This window comes from Entelurus aequoreus, linkage group LG15 (genome assembly GCF_033978785.1).
Source record: "Entelurus aequoreus isolate RoL-2023_Sb linkage group LG15, RoL_Eaeq_v1.1, whole genome shotgun sequence".
NCBI classification, from domain to species: Eukaryota; Metazoa; Chordata; class Actinopteri; order Syngnathiformes; family Syngnathidae; genus Entelurus; species Entelurus aequoreus.
In genome coordinates, this window is record NC_084745.1 from 26,360,966 (window position 1) to 26,382,146 (window position 21,181).

A 21,181-nucleotide genomic window follows, 5' to 3' on the forward strand; every position below is an offset into this window, starting at 1 on the left:
GCTCTCCACGGCTCGCTTGTGTGTTTCCTTGTGTGCGTGCGTGGGTCAGGAGCAACACAATGACACGGAGCAACAGCAAAGGCTCCAGTTGCTCTCCTCTCTCTTACAGCAGGTGAGAGAAGTCTATGCAGTGAAACCGCTCACTTGTCACGTTGCAGACTTATTTATGCATCACATCTGTTCACCTGGGCAGCACAGTGGAGCGGTGGTTAGTGATCGTGCCCCACAATAAGAAGGTCCTGGGTTCCATTCCTGGGCTCGGGGTCTTTCTGTGTGGAGTTTGCATGTTCTCCCCGTGACTGCGTGGGTTCCCCTCCGGGTACTCCGGCTTCCTCCCACCTCCAAAGACATGCACCTGGGGATAGGTTGATTGGCAACACTAAATTGGCCCTAGTGTGTGAATGTGAATGTTGTCTGTCTATCTGTGTTGGCCCTGTGATGAGGTGGTGACTTGTCCAGGGTGTACCCCGCCTACTGCCGAATGCAACTGGGATAGGCTCCAGCATCCCCCGTGACCCCGAAAGGGACAAGCGGTAGAAAATGGATATATGGATGGCACTTTATTGAGCAAAACTGTTAATATTCGGCTGCAACCCCGCCTTCCGCCCGAATGCAGCTGTGATAGGCTCCAGCCCCCCCCCCCCTTTCCCTGTTTACCTGATATGAATATGACCAAAATATTCCTGCACGACGCTCTTCAGACTCCATTGTCATTCGTGTGCGTCACTGACAGATGGTGACTCATGTTGCACTGGCGAAACACACGTATAATATCCTGTATGTTTTCCTGCATGCTCACAAGAGAAGCAGGCGACATAGTCCATTTTTGGAATTTTTGTCATTATACTCTTTGTGATGATGAGGAATGCATCATACAGTTGACCATTTCTGTATTTTCTTTGGCATTAATATTTGATAGAACATGTTATTTGGAGTAAAACTATGTCTGTTTTTAGTCCTCTCACAAGAATATAATTTCACACAAAAAGGAATGCGCTGCTCATTGAACACAATTGTGGATAGGATAATGAATATAACATATTAAATATATTATTTTAATTATGATTATTCTGGTAAAACATTTTGTTTATTGAAAAAATCAAGAAATAATTTTGTGTTAATACGTAAAAATATATTGTTAATTAATTTTGAAAAATATTTAGGAAGTACATTATTAAAATGTTTGTTTTATTTAAAACATTTTGTTTATTAATATTAAACAATAATTATTTTATTTTATTTTAGAAAAAAAATAAAATTTAAAGGAGACTTATTATTGTTTCAATAATACACAAATAAATGTATTCTATTTAAATTGTTTTGGAAAAAAGTTTTAGTTTTTTTAAAATACATTTTATTTTGGGGTTTTTCATTTTAATTTTGGGTATACTTTGACATAATGGTTACCCTGAAACGCTTTAAAATAATATAATTGAGGGTCATTTTAATGCATTTAAGTTCAGCATGTACATTACACGCAATCCATGTTTTGGTGTTATTACATGTTGTTGTTCAGCAATTTTTTTACAAAATTATATAAGATATATATTTTCAATTTTTTTTTAACAATATTCAGTTTTACAATTCAGGTATTTTAACAATGTGTGTGCAGTGGCGTTAAAGGCCTACTGAAACCCACTACTACCGACCACGCAGTCTGATAGTTTATATATCAATGATGAAATCTTAACATTGCAACACATGCCAATACAGCCGGGTTAACTTATAAAGTGCAATTTTAAATTTCCCGCTAAACTTCCGGTTGAAAATGTCTATGTATGATGACATCAATCGTTGAAACGGAAGTATGCGGACACATTGAATCCTATACAAAAAACTCTGTTTTCATCTCAAAATTCCACAGTATTCTGGACATCTGTGTTGGTGAATCTTTTGCAATTTGTTTAATGAACAATGAAGACTGCAAAGAAGAAAGTTGTAGGTGGGATCGGTGTATTAGCGGCGGACTACAGCAACACAAGCAGGAGGACTTTGACTTGGATAGCAGACGCGCTAGCCGCCGAACTCACCTTAACTTCCTCCGTCTACGGGCCGCCGACCGCATCTGTGATCGGGTGAAGTCCTTCGTCGCACCGTCGCTGGAACGCAGGTGAGCACGGGTGTTGATGAGCAGATGAGGGCTGGCTGGCGTAGGTGGATAGCTAATGTTTTTAGCATAGCTCTGTGAGGTCCGGTTGCTAAGTTAGCTTCAATGGCGTCGTTAGCAACAGCATTGTTAACCTTCGCCAGGCTGGAAAGCATTAACCGTGTAGTTACAGGTCCATGGTTTAATAGTATTGTTGACTTTCTATCTAAATCCTTCCAGTCAGGGGTTTATTTTGTCTGTTTCTATATGCAGTTAAGCACGATGCTATCACGTTAGCTCCGTAGCTAAAGTGTTTCGCCGATGTATTGTCGTGGAGATAAAAGTCACTGTGAATGTCCATTTCGCGTTCTCGACTCTCATTTTCAAGAGGATATAGTATCCGAGGTGGTTTAAAATACAAATCCGTGATCCACAATAGAAAAAGGAGAGAGTGTGGAATCCAATGAGCCAGCTTGTACCTAAGTTACGGTCAGAGCGAAAAAAGATATGTCTTGCACTGCATTCTAGTCCTTCACTCTTACGTTCCTCATCCACAAATCTTTCATCCTCGCTCAAATTAATGGGGTAATCGTCGCTTTCTCGGTCCGAATCGCTCTAGCTGCATGGAAAACAATGGGGAAATGTGAGGAGCCTTTCAACCGTTGACGTCACGCTACTTCCGGTACAGGCAAGGCTTTTTTATCAGCGACCAAAAGTTGCAACTTTATCGTCGTTCTCGTATGTATGTTCTCCTATGTTCTCTACTAAATCCTTTCAGCAAAAATATGGCAATATCGCGAAATGATCAAGTATGACACATAGAATGGATCTGCTATCCCCGTTTAAATAAAAAAAAATCATTTCAGTAGGCCTTTAAGCAGCACTACATTGTTCTAATATTATTGTTTTAGTTACCTCTTTGAGTAAAAAGTGTGGGTGTACATAATGTACGGACGGTGAGTGGTACAAACATGGACAGGCAGGTACAAGAATACTCACTTGTGTATAAGGAATACTCATAAAGATGAATAATACATGTCTGTCATGTGTGACATTCAGTATGTTCTAATTGTCTATTTATAGTTGCTGTCACAAATTAGTCACAAACCAGCAGGACTGCTATGACTGCTCTTTTGGAAAAAGTTACTCAGTTCAAGCTGAATCACATTCTTAAAAAAACCATGAGGTCAATACATCTTAAAAAGTCCATTTTGTGATTCTCAGACCTTTGAAGACCCCAGAACATTTCTTTCAAGGAAATAAAAGAGTGCTCCCCTTCATATGCCTGCTAAAATTTCAATCTTTTTGTGACCATCTTCCTCCATCTTATCCTTGCTCTTTATCACAAAATCAGTGTGTGCTGAGAGGGATCAATACAGTCACTGATTAAAGCTCCAGCTCATGATGATTCGGTATTGAGAAAAGATCTGTCTCTCTTACCTTGCTTAGTCATTGCTTGTCTATGAACCTATTTACCCCTCAATAAGACATGCAGGATGGAGCATCACTCACTCAAATACATAGAAAACCAGTCTTATGATGACATTAGTAATGATAAACAAGTGTGGAATATACTTTTCATATTATCATATTTGGCAACACCTTCTAAATGGCTATATCCAAACTTTTATAGACACCCACTTTTAATGTATAACCCTAACAATGCATTTCAGTTTGAAATTTAGGAAAATATTGAAAACGTTAAAATGGAAAATGTATCCACAGCTATAGTCATCAGAATTGTTTACAAAAAGGAATGCGCTGCACATTGAGCATAATTTTGTGTACGATAATACACAATATAATATAAAAGATGTATACATATATGTTTTTGTTTTAAAAATACAAAATATTATAAAATATTATTAACTTAAAGGCCTACTGAAACCCACTACTACCGACCACGCAGTCTGATAGTTTATATATCAATGATGAAATCTTAACATTGCAACACATGCCAATACGGCCAGGTTAACTTATAAAGTACAATTTTAAATTTCCCGCTAAACTTCCGGCTGGAAACGTCTATGTATGATGACGTATGACGTCACAACGGCAACGGAAGTATTCGTACCCAATGTGTCACCATACAAACTGCTCTGTTTTCATCGAACAATTCCACAGTATTCTGGACATCTGTGTTGGTGAATCTTTTGCAATTTGTTTAATGGACAATGGAGACTCCAAATTAGAAAGTTGTAGGTGCGATCGGTGTGTTAGTGGCGAACTACAGCAACACAATCAGGAGGTTGTGTTGTGTTTGAGCTGGATAGCAGACGCGCTACCGTGAGTACCGCTTTGGCTTCCAAACATTTGATCGCTTGCCCGTACGTGCGTGTCGCTATGTGCATGTCACGTACGTAACTTTGGGGAAATATATGTTTCTTGCCGACTCTGATGGTGGCCGGGGTGTCGTCGAAAGCTACAACGCCCGCCGCCGCTCCGTAGCTAAGTTAGCTTCAATTGTTAAGCTTCGTCAAGCTGGAAATTATTAACCGTATATTTACATGTTCATGGTTTAATAGTATTGTTGATCTTCTGTCTATCCTTCCAGTCAGGTTTTTTTTTAATTTTGTTTCTATCTGCATTTGAGCCCGATGCTATCACGTTAGCTCCGTAGCTAAAGTGCGTCAACGATGTATTATGTCATGGAGATAAAAGTCACTGTGAATGTCCATTTTGCGTTCTCGACTCTCATTTTCAAGAGGATATAGTATCCGAGGTGGTTTAAAATACAAATCCGTGATCCACAATAGAAAAAGGAGAGTGTGTGGAATCCAATGAGACCTTTTACCTAAGTTACGGTCAGAGCGAAAAAAGATACACCCTGCACTGCCTCTCTAGTCCTTCACTCTAACGTTCCTCATCCACCAATCTTTCATCCTGGCTCAAATTAATGGGGTAATCGTCGCTTTCTCGGTCCGAATCTCTCTCGCTCCATTGTAAACAACGGGGAATTGTGAGGAATCCTTCTTCCTGTGACGTCACGCTACTTCCGGTATAGGCAAGGCTTTTTTTTATCAGCGACCAAAAGTTTCGAACTTTATCGTCGTTGTTCTATACTAAATCCTTTCAGCAAAAAATATGGCAATATCGCGAAATGATCAAGTATGACACATAGAATGGATCTGCTATCCCCGTTTAAATAAAAAAATGTCATTTCAGTAGGCCTTTAATTTAATTATTGCAATTTCTGATGTTCTTATTTTATTTTATTTTCGGTTGTCCTTTATTATTAATGCTAAATATAGAAAATTATTGTAATTGTATTTCAATTTTGCTCAGGGTTTCAAAAATTATTTACTTGTAGTAATATTAAAAAATATATTGTTTGAATTTTGGGTGTACTTATATAGTTATATACAAGGATAACAGGTAAGTATTTTTTTAATTAAAATGTTAGTTATTTGCAAAACATTTCAATTTAATAATACATTTAATAAATATATTACACTGATTTTATTTTTAGTCTGATCACATTTTTAAAAGCATTTTATTTATTCATAGTAAACAATTATTTTATTTGATACATAAAATCTTACGGTTATTTGAAAATATGTATTGTTTTAATAATACATAAAAATATATTCTTAAATTTATTTCATCATTAACATCATTTAAAAAGATTCCAATTTTTAAAATGTATATTTTAAATTGTTTTTATTTTATTTAAATGTAGGTTATACATATTCACTTTGGCTTATTCTTTAAATAGTAAATGAACAGAATAATAGTAATTGTATTTTAAATGTGCTTAGTTTTTTTTTAAAATATATATATATTTGTTTTAATAATAAATTAATGTTTTCAATTGTATTAGATTTTGTGATGATCAAGTTTTGGTTTAAAAACATTTGGAGTAAAATTTCTTTTTGTTATGATAACCTGAAATGCTTTAAAATAATAGAATGTCATTTTAAGTTAAGAATTATTTTTTTCATTATCTCAAAATATTTTTTATTTTAATATACAAAAAAAGACATATATATTGAAACGTTTCCGGTTTCTTTAAATACTTGTTAGATAGTTTTTATTTCATTTTTATTTTATTTTGGTTTTACCTTTATTCACTTTGACATATTTGTAATAATATATGTAGAAAACAATTGTAATTGTATTAATTTTGCTTAGTGTTTTGAAATGTATTTTATTTTAATAATATTGAAAAATGTAGTTATTGGAATTTTGGTCATAATTATATAGTTTTATATAAGTGTAACATGTAAGTGTATAAGTATAAACATTTTTGTATTTTATTTTAGTTATTTGAAAACTATTTTGTTTACATAATACCTTTTAAGAAATATATTGGACTGATTTTTGTCTGATCACATTTTAAAAGCATTTTGTTAATTAATAAACAAGATTGAGAAACACCTTGCGGTGCACCTTGGACACATCTTCAGTAAAGAACCGAGGTTCATTGGGTGTTTCGGGTCTTTGATCTCTATACATCCTCGCCTGGGCGACCCAACCGCGGTTGATCAGGCTCCGGCTTGTGTCCAAGCTGCGTACTACTCCATCCGTCTCCCCTTTTGATCCACAACCACCTTGAGGCTTTCTCAGCAGCCTCGCTGATGTTTCTGGTGGCTCCTCTCTCTGGCAACCCTCTGATTCCAAGAAGTCTGAATGCTCGATGCACAGATTGCCCTCGGAAGCCCCTGTAGCCCACTTCTATTGGCTCACAGCGGGCCCTCCAGCCCCTCTCTCTGCATGCCTCGACCAGCTAAAGGTATTTGGCCTTCTTTCGCTCATGGGCATCCTCTGTCCGGTCTTCCCAGGGGACTGTAAGTTCCAGCAGCACAACATGCTACGTTGAGTCTGAAGTTAAGACAAGGTCTGGCCTCAGTGATGTCCTTGCTATGCGCTCTGGAAACTTCAGCTGTCTGCCAAGATCCACCTGAAGCTGCCAGTCACGGGCTGTGGCTAGCAGTCCGGTTGGGGCCTGTGGTTTTTCCCCTGCCTTGACGAAGGAGATGTTATGCCTGACTGGGAGCTGGTGTTTGCTCTGCTGGATTCCAGTACCAATGGTGTCTGCTACTGCCTTCAGCACCTGGTCGTGGCGCCATGTGTACCTCCCCTCTCCCAGGGCTTTAGGGCAGCAGCTCAGGATGTGCTCCAGGGAACCCCGTGCCTTGCATAGTGGACATTCAGGTGTTTCTGCTAGCCCCCAGCAATGACGATTAGATGGACTTGGGAGGACATCATACACTGACTGGATCAGGAACTTGAGTCTTGCTGGTTCTGACTTCCAAAGTTCTGTCCAGGTGATCTTCCGGGTAGATGCATGGTCCCAATTTGTCCAAGCTCCTTGCTGGCGCATGGCCACTGTCTTCCTCAACCTCTGCACGGATCTCTCCCTGCACCATCAGCCGTCTATCTCGACCCTGGGCTTTGTCGTAGCGTGGTCTTGTGTGGCTACCCAGCCAAGCTCGTCCGACTGCCACAGCACCTACTAAGACGCCATGTCTCAGCCTTGCTTCTGCCTGGTCAACGGCCTCCTGTGCCTTCCACTTCCTCCCAGTTCTGACCTTGATGCAAGCAGAGGAGACCCTGGTGTCAGATGAGTCTCTGTAAAGTAACACCTCCCTGGCTCTGGTGACATTAAACTCCTCCTCAATAATTATTTTATTTAAAAAAAAAAAGATATCTCACGGTTATTTGTAAAAAATATATATATATATGTTAATGAGTACATGAAAATATATTGTTAAATGTATTTAATTACTTTTTAAAAATATAACTCACGGTTATTTGTAAAAAAATATATATATATGTTAATGAGTACATGAAAATATATTGTTAAATGTATTTAATTAATTTTTTTAAATATAACTCACAGTTATTTTAAGATTTCTATTGTTATTTATTTATTTAATTATTAACATTTTAATGCATTTTAAGAAGGGATGTTCGATAATATCGGACTGCCGATATAATCGGCCAATAAATGCTTAAAAATGTAATATCGGAAGTTATCGGTAATGGTTTCAAAATTATCGGTATTGATTTCAAACTGTAAGATGTATGACTTTTTAAAACGCCGCTGTGTACACGGACGTAGGGAGAAGTACAGAGCGCCAATCAACCTTAAAGGCACTGCCTTTGCGTGCCAGCCCAGTCACATAATATCTACGGCTTTTGACACACTCACAAGTGAATGCAATGCATACTTGATCAACAGCCATACAGGTAAAAACTGAGGGTGGAGGTATAAACAACTTTGACACTGTTACAAATATGCGCCACACTGTGAACCCACACCAAACAAGAATGACAAACACATTTCGGGAGAACATCCGCACCGTAACACAAAAGAACAAATACACAGAACCCCTTGCAGCACTAACTCTTCCGGGACGCTACAATATACACCCCCCCCCCCCCCGCCTCAACCATGCCCCCCCAACCCCGCCCACCTCAACCTCCTAATGCTCTCAGGGAGAGCATGTCCCAAATTCCAAGCTGCTGTTTTGAGGCATGTTAAAAAAAAAATAATGCACTTTGTGACTTAAATAATAAATATGGCAGTGCCATGTTGGCATTTTTTTCCATAACTTGAGTTGATTTATTTTGGAAAACCTTGTTACATTGTTTAATGCATCCAGCGGGGCATGACAACAATTCCACGACTGTATATATCGATATCGGTTGATATTGGTATCGGTAATTAAGAGTTGGATAATATCGGAATATCGGGTATCGGCAAAAAAGCCATTATCGGACATCTCTAATTTTAAGTGTAGAAATATTTTAATTTTATTTTTAAAAAAGTTTCACACTTATTTGAAAATAATTTTGTTTTTGTTTTGATAATGCTTAAAAAATATATATATATATATATATATATATATATATATATATATATATATATATATATATATATATATATATATATATATATATATATATATATATACCTGTATATATAGAGATATTTTTTTGTCATTTGAAAACTTTCCATTTAAAAAAATAAAAAAATAAAAAAATATTTTTATTGAATTTTATTTTGATTTTGGTTAGTGTTTTGAAACTTGATATTTAGTTTAGGAAAGTAATGAAAATGTTAAACGGTAGCTTTAGTAGGTTTTCTTGTCTTCGTGTACCTTTACTGTGTCTCTTTGTGTGTGTTTTTTACAAATTAAGCAGAAGTACTCGGCGGCCTCTCTCTGCAGCATCACTACAGAAGTGTTGAAGGTTTTGAACGCCACCGAGGAGCTGATTGGCGAGGCGGGAGGGGAAGTCTGCACGCCGTCGGAGTCACAGATCGCCTCTAGCAGCTCTGAGAGCAGAAGACTGGACCAAAGGCTGACCAAGATGGAGGAGAATGTAAATGCAAAAGCGTTGTCCTACTCCCAAGTGACAAGTTGCACTTGAACACATCTCCCCCATGTTTAGGTGTACCTGGCTGCTGGAGCTGTGTATGGCCTAGAGGGGGAGCTGGGGGACTTGGAACAGTGTGCACGCAGTATCAGCAGTGGGACTTCAGACACAGAGCTGGCTTTCCTAGAGGACCAGGTGGCCACTGCTGCTGCTCAGGTCCAACAGTCGGAACTGCAGGTACACAAATTAACATTTTATTTAGGCATGTCCCGATCATTCGTATCATAAACAAGATTTTGCCATTTAGGTCGACCCAGTTTGTCGCCCAACTCTCCATGTTTTTTTTATTGCTAAACAATGGCAGCTTAATCCGACGTCAACATACATGGTTACAGGCCTACTGAAATGAAATGTTTTTATTCAAACGGGGATAGCAGATCCATTTTATGTGTCATACTTGATCATTTTGCAATATTGCCATATTTTTGCTGAAAGGATTTAGTAGAGAACATCGACGATAAAGTTTGCAACTTTTGGTCGCTGATAAAAAAAAGCCTTGCCTGTACCGGAAGTAGCGTGACGTCACAGGTTGAAGGGCTCCTCACATTTCCCAATTGTTTACACCAGCAGCGAGAGCGATTCGGACCGAGGAAGCGACGATTACCCCATTAATTTGAGCGAGAATGAAAGATTCGTGGATGAGGAACGTGAGAGTGAAGGACTACAGTGCAGTGCAGGACGTATCTTTTTTCGCTCTGACCGTAACTTAGGTACAAGGGCTCATTGGATTCCACACTTTCTCCTTTTTCTATTGTGGATCACGGATTTGTATTCTAAACCACCTCGGATACTATATCCTCTTGAAAATGAGAGTCGAGAACGCGAAATGGACATTCACAGTGACTTTTATCTCCACGACAATACATCGGCAAAGCACTTTAGCTACGCAGCTAACGTGATAGCATCGGGCTTAACTGCAGATAGAAACAAAATAAATAAACCCCTGACTGGAAGGATAGATAGAAAGTCAACAATACTTTTAAACCATGGACCTGTAACTACACGGTTAATGCTTTCCAGCCTGGCGAAGCTTAACAATGCTGTTGCTAACGACGCCATTGAAGCTAACTTAGCTACGGGACCTCACAGAGCTATGCTAAAAACATTAGCTATCCACCTACGCCAGCCAGCCCTCATCTGCTCATCAACACCCGTGCTCACCTGCGTTCCAGCGATCGACGGAGCGACGAAGGACTTCACCCGATCATCGATGCAGTCGGTGGCTAGCGTCGAATAGCGCGTCTGCTATCCAAGTCAAAGTCCTCCTGGTTGTGTTGCTGCAGCCAGCCGCTAATACACCGATCCCACTTACAGCTTTCTTCTTTGCAGTCTTCATTGTTCATTAAACAAATTGCAAAAGATTCACCAACACAGATGTCCAGAATACTGTGGAATTTTGCGATGAAAACAGAGCTTTTTGTATTGGATACAATGGTGTCCAAATACTTCCGTTTCAACCATTGACGTCACGCGCATACGTCATCATACATAGACGTTTTCAACCGGAAGTTTCGCGGGAAATTTAAAATTGCACTTTATAAGTTAACCCGGCCGTATTGGCATGTGTTGCAATGTTAAGATTTCATCATTGATATATAAACTATCAGACTGCGTGGTCGGTAGTAGTGGGTTTCAGTAGGCCTTTAACTGGTTTTGTCAATATGAAATTTGACAACCAAAATTGGCCCGTTTATGTCAACCAATATTACATTAGCATTAAACTCATCAATATCGCTTAGCGGTGTTTGCAAAAGGCAGAGTTGTTGTTTTTTCCTACAGTATGTGGTAGACTTCTCATCTGTTTTTTTCCCACCCCTTTGTTCAACAACCGCTTTTGTCGACAACCGATTTCTTCGACGTGAGTAAGCCAACTAAAAAAAAAATGCACCCTGTGTGTACCAATGTTGTCCCGATACTAATATTTTGGAACCGGTACCAAAATTCATTCGATACTTTTGGATACTTTTCTAAATAAAGGGGACCGCAAAAAATAGCATTATTGGCTTAATTTTAACAAAAAATCGTAGGGTACATTAAACATATGTTTCTTATTGCAAGTTTGTCCTTAAATAAAATATTTAACATACAAGACAACTTGTCTTTTAGTAGTACGTAAGCAAACAAAGGCTCCTAATTTAGCTGCTGACATATGCAGTAACATATTGTGTCATTTATCATTCTATTATTTTGTCAACATTATTAAGGACAAATGGTAGAAAATGGATTATCAATCTACTTGTTCATTTACTGTTAATATCTGCTTACTTTCTCTTTTAACATGTTCTATCTACACTTCTGTTAAAATGTAATAATCACTTATTCTTCTGTTGTTTGATACTTTACATTAGTTTTGGATGATACCACAAATGTGGGTATCAATCTGATACCAAGTCGTTACAGGATCATACATTGGTCATGTTCAAAGTCCTCATGTGTCCAGGGACATATTTCCTGAGTTTATAAACATAATATAAACTTTTTTTTTTTAAATTGACGTAATCATAGTAGTATCGACTAGATACGCTACTCTACTTGGTATCATTACAGTGGATGTTAGGTGTAGATCCACCAATGGTGTTTGTTTACATTTTGACGGCAGTGAGCTACGGTGTGTAGTGAAGCATGTTTAGCTATTCTTTGTCCTGCAGGGATGATACTTGTAAGACACTTACCTTTCAGAGGCGGTATAATACCGAATATGATTCATTAGTATCACGGTACTATACTAATACCGGTATACCGTACAACCCGAGGGTACTAAAATCCTTTACCTCCCAGTCTCCTCAAGTTGTTGGCGAAAGTCGCAAGTAAATATTTAAGCAATGTCTATGTCAACAACCGCTTATGTTGACAACCGATTTTGTCCATGTGAGGCAGCCAACTAAAAAAATGCACCGTTTGTATTAAAATCCTTTACTGCCCAATTTCCTCATCTTGTTGGCGAAAGTCGCAGATAAATGTTTAAGCAATGTATATGTCAACAGCCGCTTACGTCGACAACTGATTTTGTTAACGTGAAGCAGCCAATTAAAAAAATGCTCTTTGTTGGTATCAATATCCTCTATCGCCCAGTCACCTTTTGTTGCTACTGAAACTCACAAGTAATTGTCCAAGCCCTGGCTGTGTTGGCAACCACGTATGTTGACAACCGCTTTTGTTGACGTGTGTCAGCCCACTAAAAAAATGCACCCCGTTTTGTATTAAAATCCTTTGTCGCCCAGTCTCTTTATGATGCTGGCGAACGTCACAAGTAGATGTGCAAGCAATGGCTGTGTCGTCAACCGCTTATGTCAACAACCGCTTTTGTCTACATAAGTCAGCAACTAAAGAAAGTGCACCCCGTTTGTACTAAAATCCTTTACCACCCAGTCTCCTTATGTCGCTGGCGAAAGTCAATGCCCAAGCCACGGCTTTGTCGACAACCGCTTATGTTGATGGGAGTCAGCCAACAAAAACAATGCGCCTCATCTGTATTAAAAACCTTGATTGCCCAGTTTCCTTAAGTTGCTGGCAAAAGTTGGAAGTAAATGCCTAAGCCATGGCCGCATTAACAACCGCTTATGTCGACAACCGCTTTTGTTGACGCGAGTCAGCCAACTAAAAATGCACCATGTTTGAATGAAAATCCTTTATTTCCCAGTCTCCTCATGTTGCTGGTGAAAGCCACGAGTACATTTTTCAAGCAATGGCTGTGTCGTCAACCGCTTATGTCGACAACCGTTTTTGTCTACATAAGTCAGCAACTAAAGAAAGTACACCCCGTTTGTACTAAAATCCTTTACCACCCAGTCTCCTTATGTCGCTGGCGAAAGTCATAAGTAAATGCCTAAGCCACGGCTTTGTCGACAACCGCTTATGTTGATGGGAGTCAGCCAACAAAAACAATGCGCCTCATCTGTATTAAAATCCTTGATTTCCCAGTTTCCTTACGTTGCTGGCAAAAGTCGAAAGTAAATGCGCAAGCCATGGCCGCGTTAACAACCGCTTATGTCGACAACTGCTTTTGTTGACTTGAGTCAGCCGACTAAAAAATGCACCATGTTTGAATGAAAATCCTCATGAGTCTCCTCATGTTGCTGGTGAAAGCCACAAGTAAATGTGCGAGCAACAGCTATGGGTGACAAACCGCTTATGTCGACAACCGTTTTGTCGACATGAGTCAGCAAACTATAAAAATGCACTCCTTTTGAATTAAAATCTTTCATCGCCCAGTCTCTTTATGTAGTAAATGTGCAAGCAATGGCTACATTGACAACCGCTAATGTCGACAACCACTTTTGTCAACGTGAATCAGCCAACTAAAAAAATGCACACTGTTTGTATAAGATCCTTTCATCGGCGGTCACTCGAAGCGAGTATGACGATCCTCCTGGTAGGGGGGTATCCCTTTACGGAGGATGCCTGTGCGTGACTTTGTTTAACGTGGGGAGACTGGTGCACAGACAGTCACCACACGATCCTTGACAGATCCGGGTCAGGGTCCAGTGGCATGGAGTCCAAGACGACTGGGGACCCTTTTCTGCTGCAGCCTTCATCCGCCATCCCAGCCGTTGTGACGCTCCATAGGGTTAGCAATCATCCTCCGCCTGTTCCACCGTTGAGGTCTTGGGTTGTTATTTCCCCATAATTGGGCCCACATGGATGTGGGGGTGCCTTCTTCCGCCATCGCAGCCGTTGTGGTAGTTCTTACATCTACCGTCTTCCGCCTGCTCCGCCGTTGAGGTCTTCACCGTATCCCTGGCTAGGGGGCAGTCAGGTACTAGGCCTTTGCCAAGAGCCACCTGGGGTAACAGTAGTAAAGGGGTTCACCTCCTAGTGCCCCAAGACCCCATAGAGGAGCCTCCACTGCCGGATGCACTTTAACGTCATGCCCAGGACAAAATAAGATCCTTTATCCCCCCCGTCTCCTTATGTTGCTGGCGAATGTCACGAGTCAATGTGCAAGCCATGGTAATGTCGACAACCTCTTGTGTTGACGTGGTCAGCCAACTAAAAAAATGTACCCGGATTCAAATTCACGCCCTGCCACACAGACGCAATCCTGCCTGTGTTTTCGCTCTCACAGGTCCTCTGAAGGTGAGATTTTGCCAGGTTGATGTCGCCCCTTATTCCATGTCGGTGCCGTTTTTACACTGGGGGGGGAATTGTGGCCTGCTTTAACTGGCAGTGTGAAAGTGGGCGGGGCTACTGGAGTTCTGATTAGTGCAGTGTCAGAAATGGGGAGTCTGTTGCAGTCCACCTGCAGTCTACGGTATAGGCTGTAAAAGTGTCATCAAGGGTGAAACCATATTATACCAGTTAAAAGCCATTGTAACATAAAAAGCAACAACAATGTTCTTTTTGCCTGTTAAATGGAGACTCTGAGTGTTATTTCTCCATATTTAGATATCCAACATTGAGGCCAGGATATCCGCTCTTAAAACCGCTGGCTTGAATGTGACTGTCTGCAATCACCTCTCCAAATTCAATCCAAAAACAAAGGTCTGTAAACACTTGAAATGTAGCCCCCCTGTTGTTATATTTATATATACAGTAAGTAGAGTCTGATTGTTGTTTTGCTATAATTTTGCAGCCACAAACTCTGGACTCGTCGCGCCGTCAGAGACGGAAGTTGCCAGCCCCGCCACTGAAAGGTATAGAATATTGTTTTTGTCATTTTGATTGCTACATCTGTGCAAGCTCCATTCCGCTGCACTGTTCCCTGAGAGAACATTTTCAACAAACATGGCAGAGCTGAAAATGGTGTATCTGCCAAGCAAAGACTACATTTTACTGGAGTTTCAAAGTGTTTTTTTTTTTTTATGTCTTGCTCCATTTTTGTAACTGTCACCCTGCCCTCGACAATCCACAATTAAACAGAAAGTAATGAGAAAAGTAAATAATGTTTTAATTTTACCTGCTTCTCCGTAATAATGGCATAAAAACAGAGCCTTTATATAAAGAATGTCTAATTATTATTACTATTATCTTATAATTAGAAGACTCCATTTTGGCATAGCTTCAAAAAGTAAGGCTAATTATTATATACAGTACATCCATTCATTCATCCATCCATCCATCCATTTTCTACCGCTTGTCCTGTACGGGGTCGCGGGGGGTGCTGGAGCCTATATATATATATATATATATATATATAATAAATAATAAATGGGTTATACTTGTATAGCGCTTTTCTACCTTCAAGGTACTCAAAGCACTTTGACAGTATTTCCACATTTACCCATTCACACACACATTCACGCACTGATGGCGGGAGCTGCCATGCAAGGCGCTAACCAGCAGCCATCAGGAGCAAGGGTGAAGTGTCTTGCCCAAGGACACAACGGACGTGACTAGGAAGGTAGAAGGTGGGAATTGAACCCCAGTAACCAGCAACACTCCGATTGCTGGCACAGCCCCTCTACCAACTTCTCCACGCCGTCCCATATATATATATATATATATATATATATATATATATATATATATATATATATATATATATATATATATATATATATATATATATATATATATATATATATATATATATATATATATACATACTGTACATACAAACCCCGTTTCCATATGAGTTGGGAAATTGTGTTAGATGTAAATATAAACGGAATACAATGATTTGCAAATCATTTTCAACCCATATTGAGTTGAATATGCTACAAAGACAACATATTTGATGTTCAAACTAAAAACATTTTTTTTGCAAATAATCATTAACTTTAGAATTTGATGCCAGCAACACGTGACAAAGAAGTTGGGAAAGGTGGCAATAAACTTTTCTGTCTTGCCTCTTGGTGAGGGTGGTCGCATTTTTCCCTGCTCCTCCTCCTTCCCGCTTGCTTTCTTGTGTCCTTGTCTTTGTCCGAACTTTTTGAAGCCTCTTTTCTTGAGCTGTCCTCAAATCTAAACATCAAAATGAATTTGATCAACTGGACTCTCGACGCAATTGACAGTCTTTTCGACAAGGAAAAGAGGTTCGGGGGAGCCTGGCTGCCCTGATGGAACCATTGCTGCGGGGTACGTGAGAGATTCCTGGAATACTTGGAGAATCATGTGCCTCTCAGTCCTTTCCATCGAGGACGTGGAAGACATCTACCTATTTGGAGCTGTGATCGCAGGGAATTTGCTGATTGGGCTGGGCATTGCTCTGGTGTATCGTCAAATTCGGAAGACGATGGCAGCCACTCAAGGGGCCAACAGGCTGTTCAACGCAATGGAAGGATTGGGTCGTGCTGTGGGATCACAGACTGGAGCGATTGCTGATTTGAATCGCAAGGTAGATTCCATCTTGATGAAGTTAGAGAAAGAATAAATTGGAATTGTCAGAGCCAGCATACAGAGCAGGAATGTCATTGTTTTGACTGCTCGAAGAAAAAACAACATCTTAATCTACGATTTGACTCCCTCGAATGGCCTTGAGGAACAGGCTGTTTGAAAACACTCCCCTGAGGACTCCTCAAAGATGGACGCTTTTGACCTTTCCCTTTTTTTTCAAAAGCACCTGGGTCGGACTCTTGAACTCTTGAACTCTTGGGGCCGGCCTCGGCCCATAAAGACAATTCCAACATCTCACCCAAGTTAATTGGGCATACATGCACGCACACACCCCTCCCCAAATCAACGCCTTCACCACTGCTTAATTCCTCCGGGGTTGTGGGGGCTGAGTAGCGCTCAACAGCAGCTGCCGGCCTCCAAAGTCCTGTTGGATGACTCTGTTGCGAGTTGTTGTGATTACATGTACCATGTTTATGTGTGCCATGCTATGTGAGGTTTTTTCCTCGGACTCAGTCTGGACCATTCCTGAGGGTCCAGCCTCAGACTGATATTTTTTTTACTCTCCCCCCCTTCCCCAATGTCACCTTTTTCCCACCTTTTTAAGGAGCGCCCTAAGTGGCTGATCCGTTGGCGGTCCCGTCTTGTCTCCCTGTAACGTATGTCTGCTCTTAGCGGGATTGTGCCGAAAATGTAATTTCAGTTCTTATGTGTCTTGTACATGTTAAGAATGGACAAATAAAGCTCTGAATCTGAAATACTGATAAAGTTGAGGAATGCTCATCAAACACTTATTTGGAACATCCCACAGGTGAACAGGCAAATTGGGAACAGGTGGGTGCCATGATTGGGTATAAAAGTAGATTCCATGAAATGCTCAGTCATTCACAAACAAGGATGGGGCGAGGGTCACCACTTTGTCAACAAATGCATGAGCAAATTGTTGAACAGTTTAAGAACCAGTTTCTCAACCAGCTATTGCAAGGAATTTAGGGATTTCACCATCTACGGTCCGTAATATCATCAAAGGGTTCAGAGAATCTGGAGAAATCACTGCACGTAAGCAGCTAAGCCCGTGACCTTGGATCCCTCAGTACTGCATCAACAAGCAACATCAGTGTGTAAAGGATATCACCACATGGGCTCAGGAACACTTCAGAAACCCACTGTCAGTAACTACAGTCGGTCGCTACATCTGTAAGTGCAAGTTAAAACTCTCCTATGCAAGGTGAAAACAGTTTATCAACAACACCCAGAAACGCCGTCGGCTTCGCTGGGCCTGAGCTCATCTAAGATGGACTGATACAAAGTGGAAAAGTGTTTTGTGGTCTGACGAGTCCACATTTCAAATTGTTTTTGGAAACTGTGGCCGTCGTGTCCTCCGGACCAAAGAGGAAAAGAACCATCCGGATTGTTATAGGCGCAAAGTTGAAAAGCCAGCATCTGTGATGGTATGGGGGTGTATTAGTGCCCAAGACATGGGTAACTTACACATCTGTGAAGGTGCCATTAATAATGAAAGGTACATACAGGTTTTGGAGCAACATATTATGCCATCCAAGCAACGTTACCATGGACGCCCCTGCTTATTTCAGCAAGACAATGCCAAGCCACGTGTTACATCAACGTGGCTTCATAGTAAAAGAGTCTCCCATTGAAAATGTGTGGCGCATTATGAAGCCTAAAATACCACAACGGAGACCCCCGGACTGTTGAACAACTTAAGCTGTACATCAAGCAAGAATGGGAAAGAATTCCACCTGAGAAGCTTAAAAAATGTGTCTCCTCAGTTCCCAAACGTTTACTGAGTGTTGTTAAAAGGAAAGGCCATGTAACACAGTGGTGAACATGCCCTTTCCCAACTACTTTGGCACGTGTTGCAGCCATGAAATTCTAAGTTAATTATTATTTGCAAAAAAAAATAAAGTTTATGAGTTTGAACATCAAATATGTTGTCTTTGTAGTGCATTCAACTGAATATGGGTTGAAAAGGATTTGCAAATCATTGTATTCCGTTTATATTTACATCTAACACAATTTCCCAACTCATATGGAAACGGGGTGTTTCCATATGAGTTGGGAAATTGTGTTAGATGTAAATATAAACGGAATACAATATATATGTATATATATATATATATATATATATATATATATATATATATATATATATATATATATATATATACATATATATATATTTATATATATACATACAGTATATATATATATATATATATATATATATATATATATATATATACACACATATACACACATATACAGTACATACACACACACACATATACACTACCGTTCAAAAGTTTGGGGTCACCCAAACAATTTTGTGGAATAGCCTTCATTTCTAAGAACAAGAATAGGCTGTCGAGTTTCAGATGAAAGTTCTCTTTTTCTGGCCATTTTGAGCGTTTAATTGACCCCACAAATGTGATGCTCCAGAAACTCAATCTGCTCAAAGGAAGGTCATTTTTGTAGCTTCTGTAACGAGCTAAACTGTTTTCAGATGTGTGAACATGATTGCACAAGGGTTTTCTAATCATCAATTAGCCTTCTGAGCCAATGAGCAAACACATTGTACCATTAGAACACTGGAGTGATAGTTGCTGGAAATGGGCCTCTATACACCTGTGTAGATATTGCAACAAAAACCAGACATTTGCAGCTAGAATAGTCATTTACCACATTAGCAATGTATAGAGTGTATTTCTTTAAAGTTAAGACTAGTTTAAAGTTATCTTCATTGAAAAGTACAGTGCTTTTCCTTCAAAAATAAGGACATTTCAATGTGACCCCAAACTTTTGAACGGTAGTGTACATATACATACACATATATATATATATATATATATATATATATATATATATATATATATATATATATATATATATATATATATATATATATATATATATATATATATATATATATATCATCATCATCGGCATTGCAGTCTCGGAAGACCATTGATTTCCTGTGCCTCGGAGTCAGGTCTTGTCGCAGCGTCTCCTGTGGCTGAGTAGGCCAATTCGTGAGAGACGTTCCCGGCCACAGATGTCACATATCCAGACCGGTCCCATAGATGTTGCCGGTGTCGCAGAGCCCTGTTTCTTTCTCTTTTTCCTCTTTGCCTCATGGTGTTGGGCCAGGGTGGTTTCTGACTTGAGCAGTCCGCTGCGGAGTGCCTGCTGCCACTGAAGGCGGTCCTGGGCTGCATCTTCCCAGCTGTTGGGGCTGATGTCAAAAGACTTGAGGTCTTGTTTGCAGACGTCCTTGTAACGCAGCTGGGGACGGCCAATCTGCCTCTTGCCAGTTGTGAGTTCAGCATAGAGGATGTCCTTTGGGATTCGCCCATCGTCCATCCGCCGGACATGGCCCAGCCAGCGGAGACGTCGCTGCCTCAGTAGGGAGCACATGCTGGGAAGCTGTGCTCTTTCCAGGACTGATTGATTTGTGATCCTGTCCCTCCAGGTGATGCCCAGTAGACGCCTAAGGCAGCGAAGATGAAAGATGTTTAGCCGCCGCTCTTGGTGGGAGTATAGGGTCCAGGTTTCACTGCCGTACAGTAGAGTGCTGGTGACACAGGCTCTGTATACCTGCACCTTAGTGCGGATAGTGAGCTTGCTGTTTTCCCATGCTCTCGCTGTAAGCTTCCCAACAGTTGAGGCAGCTTTTCCGATGCGGCCACTGAGTTCGGCATCGAGTGACAGGTTGTCGGTGATGGTGGAACTGAGGTAGGTGAAGGTGTTTACGACTTCCAGGGTGTAGTTGTTGATGGTGATAGAGGGGGGTGGTTCAGTTCCCTGTCCCATCGTCTTGGTTTTGCTCAGACTGATGGTCAGGCTGAAGTCCTGACAGGCTTTGGTGAACTGGTCCATTAGGGTTTGCAGGTGCTCCTGGGAGTGTGCTACCACTGCTGCGTCGTCAGCAAACAGCATGTCCCGGATGACGAGTGGCCTGACCTTTGTTTTGGCTTTCAGACGGGCAAGGTTGAATAGTTTACCGTCTGTCCTTGTGTGAAGGTAGACTCCTTCAGTTGCTGTACCAAATGCTTGGCGCAGGAGGAGGGAAAAGAAGATCCCAAATAGAGTGGGTGCCAGCACGCATCCCTGCTTGACACCACAGCAGATTTTGAAGGGGTCTGATGTGGACCCATCGAACTGGATGGTGCCATGCATGTCGGTGTGGAAGGACTGGAGGATGCAAAGGAGTTTGGGGGGACAGCCTATTCGTTCAACCAGCTGAAAGAGGCCACTCCTGCTCACAAGGTCGAAAGCTTTCGTAAGGTCAATAAATGCCATGTAGAGTGGTTTTCTCTGCTCTCTACACTTCTCCTGCAGCTGTCTCAGAGAGAAAATCATGTCAGTAGTAGACCTACCAGCTCTGAACCCTGCCTGAGATTCTGGGTATATTTTCTCAGC

At 40.5% G+C, this 21,181-nt stretch overlaps 1 protein-coding gene across 5 annotated transcripts in view; it reads left to right on the forward strand.

Annotated features, from left to right (window-relative positions):
* Positions 1–21,181, forward strand: part of myripb (myosin VIIA and Rab interacting protein b) — a 360,347-nt gene that overhangs the window by 324,339 nt on the left and 14,827 nt on the right. For 3 of the 5 annotated variants that reach the window (XM_062021123.1, XM_062021126.1, XM_062021125.1), the window contains 4 exons: positions 9,233–9,415; positions 9,485–9,646; positions 14,855–14,950; positions 15,042–15,102. In XM_062021123.1, coding sequence (XP_061877107.1) covers positions 9,233–9,415; positions 9,485–9,646; positions 14,855–14,950; positions 15,042–15,102 — 502 coding nt within the window. Of the gene's footprint in view, positions 1–49; positions 113–9,232; positions 9,416–9,484; positions 9,647–14,854; positions 14,951–15,041; positions 15,103–21,181 lie in introns of all 5 variants that reach the window. The other 2 variants (XM_062021122.1, XM_062021124.1) reach the window with 2 other exon arrangements.